At 41.4% G+C, this 3,422-nt stretch overlaps 1 protein-coding gene across 1 annotated transcript in view; it reads right to left on the bottom strand.

Annotated features, from left to right (window-relative positions):
* The window catches only part of LOC111971969 (tensin-1-like), a 108,908-nt gene that overhangs the window by 54,767 nt on the left and 50,719 nt on the right, over positions 1-3,422 (bottom strand). Inside the window, 1 exon segment of the mRNA XM_070446442.1 lies at positions 3,168-3,243. Within this exon segment, the coding sequence (XP_070302543.1) occupies positions 3,168-3,243 (76 nt within the window).

Raw genomic sequence — 3,422 nt, forward strand, 5'->3', positions numbered from 1 at the left:
CTGCAGCAAAGCACACCCACAACATGATGCTGCCACCCCCATGCTTCACGGTTGGGATGGTGTTCTTCGGCTTGCAAGCCTCCCCCTTTTTCCTCCAAACATAATGATGGGCATTATGGCCAAACAGTTCTATTTTTGTTTCATCAGACCAGAGGACATTTCTCCAAAAAGTACGATCTTTGTCCCCATGTGCAGTTGCAAACCGTAGTCTGGCTTTTTTATGGCGGTTTTGGAGGAGTGGCTTCTTCCTTGCTGAGCAGCCTTTTAGGTTATGTCGATATAGGACTTGATTGATTTGCACTTTTCACACGTCTTCTTCCTAAGCGGTATGAAGGCTGCATGGTCCCATGTTGTTTATACTTGCGTACTATGGCTTGTACAGATGAACGTGGTATCTTCAGGCCTTTGGAAATTGCTCCCAAGGATGAACCAGACTTGTGGAGGTCTACAATTTTTTTTCTGAGGTCTTGGCTGATTGCTTTTGATTTTCCCATGATGTCAAGCAAAGGGGCACTGAGTTTGAAGGTAGGCCTTGAAATACATCCACAGGTACACCTCCAGTTGACTCAAATGATGTCAATTAGCCTAGCAGTAGCTTCTAAAGCCATGACATTTTCTGGAATTTTCCAAGCTGTTTAAAGGCACAGTCAACTTAGTGTATGGAAACTTCTGACCAACTGGAATTGTGATACAGTGAATTAAAAGTGAAATAATCTGTTTGTAAACAATTGTTGGAAAAATGACTTGTGTCATGCACAAAGTAGATGTTCTAACAGACTTGCCAAAACTATAGTTTGTTAACAAGAAATTTGTGGAGTGGTTGAAAAACGAGTTTTAATGACTCCAACCTAAGTGTATGTAAACTTCCGACTTCAACTGTAGGTGAAGTGAAACAATGCACAGCGTTTAGCCTGGTTAAATGTCCTCAGCACATGACGGAAATGTTCACTTCCATGAACCAGCCTTCCTCAGCAGTGATTAAGCCATTTTGGGTAGAAGTTGAAGGAACAAAAAAATATTTTATTTGCAGAGACAAAACAAACAACTCTAGATGAGGAAAGAGAGGAAACAAATGGCCTGCGGCTGTTGTGTGGCACCATGGGATATATAATTCCCCCCACTGGGATTCTGGGGGGGGGGGGGCAATGCAAGTGGGCCTAGTTTGAGGAGAAGCGGAAGAAAAAGACACAATGACAAACTGATTCATAATGTCCTTCAATATGAAATATGCCAGATTATAAAGGCAAAAAAACATGTTGACAGCGTTGATATCTTGTAAACAGAAAACACAAAGCATGAAAACCTGCCCCTGTGACTACAGCTGGAATTTAGTCAAGAAGTAAATTAGAACAGTTTTTAAAGACAATGTGATATTATGGGGAGAAGTGGCAGTGACGCTCAACCACTGATTTCTATACAATTAAAGCAAACTCTGGTCAGTCTACAAACACACAGCCTATTAGCTATGCTAATAGCCGCTACACATTAACTCAGGTCCGGGATTAAAAACTATAATTGAATACGTACGGAGGGATCAGAAAATATTATTTTATGTCACGTTCGTCCCGCTCTTCCCTCCCCTGGCGCTTGAGGGCGCCAGGCTGCCCTGCATCACGCACTCCTGTCATCAATTAAACGCACCTGCCTTCCCTCATCACGCGCATCAGCGATGTTGGACTCACCTTGAACTCACTCACGTCATCTGTTTTATTTCCTCCCCTATATTTGTCAATTCTTGCTCTGTTCCTGCTTGATGCATTAATTGTCTTTTGTTTGTGTTACCTGTTTGCTGACGCTGTTCCTGTCTCGTTCCATGTCGGTTATTTATTAAATGTTTTACTCCCCGTACTTGCTTCGTCTTTCCAGCGTCATTCCATGTGACATTTTATTAACAAAATGTTAACAAATACGTTTGCTTTACAGATTATATATWTTWTTWTTTTTGCCGTTTTAAAGCTAATTTACTGCAATTCTACACATTTTGCCATGGCGTGGGGAGACATGTTTGCAGTTTTAAAATCGAATTTCCTGCAATTCTACACATTTTGCCATGACCTATGCCATGTTAATATGAAATCTGAGTGAGAGTGACTAACAAAATCAAATGGGGGCCTCCTGGAGGTCAGGGCCCCTGGGCACGTGCCCTGCATGCCTGATTGGTAATTCGGTCATGATACAAGTTTAGATAGCTGGCTAGACTAACTAGACTATTTACCAATGCCCACTGGGCACAGACATCAGTTCAACTTCTAGTTTTGATTTAAATTTGGTTGAGTTGTAAAGTGAATTCAACAAAAAAAATTCACCATGTCATTGGATTTAGGTTATAGTTAGATGAAAAACATATGAAATTCTCTTACGTCGATGACTTTATGCAAATCCAATCAGTTTTTCCCGTTGATTCAATGTCATCAAATAGATTTTTGTTGTTGTTGAAATTAAGTAAAAACAACGTTGATTCAACCAGTTTTTGCCCAGTGGGAGGCTACTTGAGTAACTGTCAGTGAATTATAACAAGACGAAAACTGCAGCAATATATATTTAGTATGTTTTTATATATATTTTTAAATTAGAGAGGTCCTGACCTCAGTGTCTTCATATGTAGCTACAGGTCTGCTGCTACAGTGTCTGTTGGGGGCCAAACGGTATTGCCTTCGGTGAGTGCTTCTTTTAAATTGCCTTGATTTSTACATGCCAAATGAATCAGTGGCTGATAGCCTAGGAAACTGAAGCAACGTGTCTCTGTGTCTGTGCTGAAGAGGAGAATGGACAACAAAGTATTATTCTTCTTCTTGTCTTAAAACTCAAATAAAAACTCTAATATTTCCAGCCTGGTCTTGAAGAGGACGTTATTTTGACATGCTAGTTTACAGCCTGGATATCGTGTGCTAATGAGGGTAGTTAAACTGAGGTATAGGGCTCATGCCAACTGTCCTCTAGTTTTTACAGCCCTGCTGTTTTATTAATGGGGACTATAAAAGTCTTAAGGACAAACACACTGTATTTGGACACAATAAATTGCATTCCGTCTTAATAACAGAGGTCAATCCACTATCTCCTAATTACTAGGAGGCTTAATACATTACCATACTACACACTCCCAAAGGCTATGTACAGTACATGTCATACTTCTCCATGTCACTCAGGGAGGAGCTGATGGTCCTTACCAGAATGTCGCCCTTCAGCAGCAGGCCTGGCTCAATGGTGATGCAGACACTGGTCTGGCTGTCTCCCTGGACGCTACTGGAAACACACACACACAGAGCCTTGTGAACACACCACACCATTTTGCTATCAACCAACACACAAACAGAGCCTTGTGAACACACCACACCATCACGCTATTAACCAACACACACACAGAGCCTTGTGAACACACCACACCATCACGCTATCAACCAACACACACAACGAACCACCAC

The sequence above is a fragment of the Salvelinus sp. IW2-2015 genome, linkage group LG2, assembly GCF_002910315.2.
Source record: "Salvelinus sp. IW2-2015 linkage group LG2, ASM291031v2, whole genome shotgun sequence".
In the NCBI taxonomy this organism is placed as follows: domain Eukaryota; kingdom Metazoa; phylum Chordata; class Actinopteri; order Salmoniformes; family Salmonidae; genus Salvelinus; species Salvelinus sp. IW2-2015.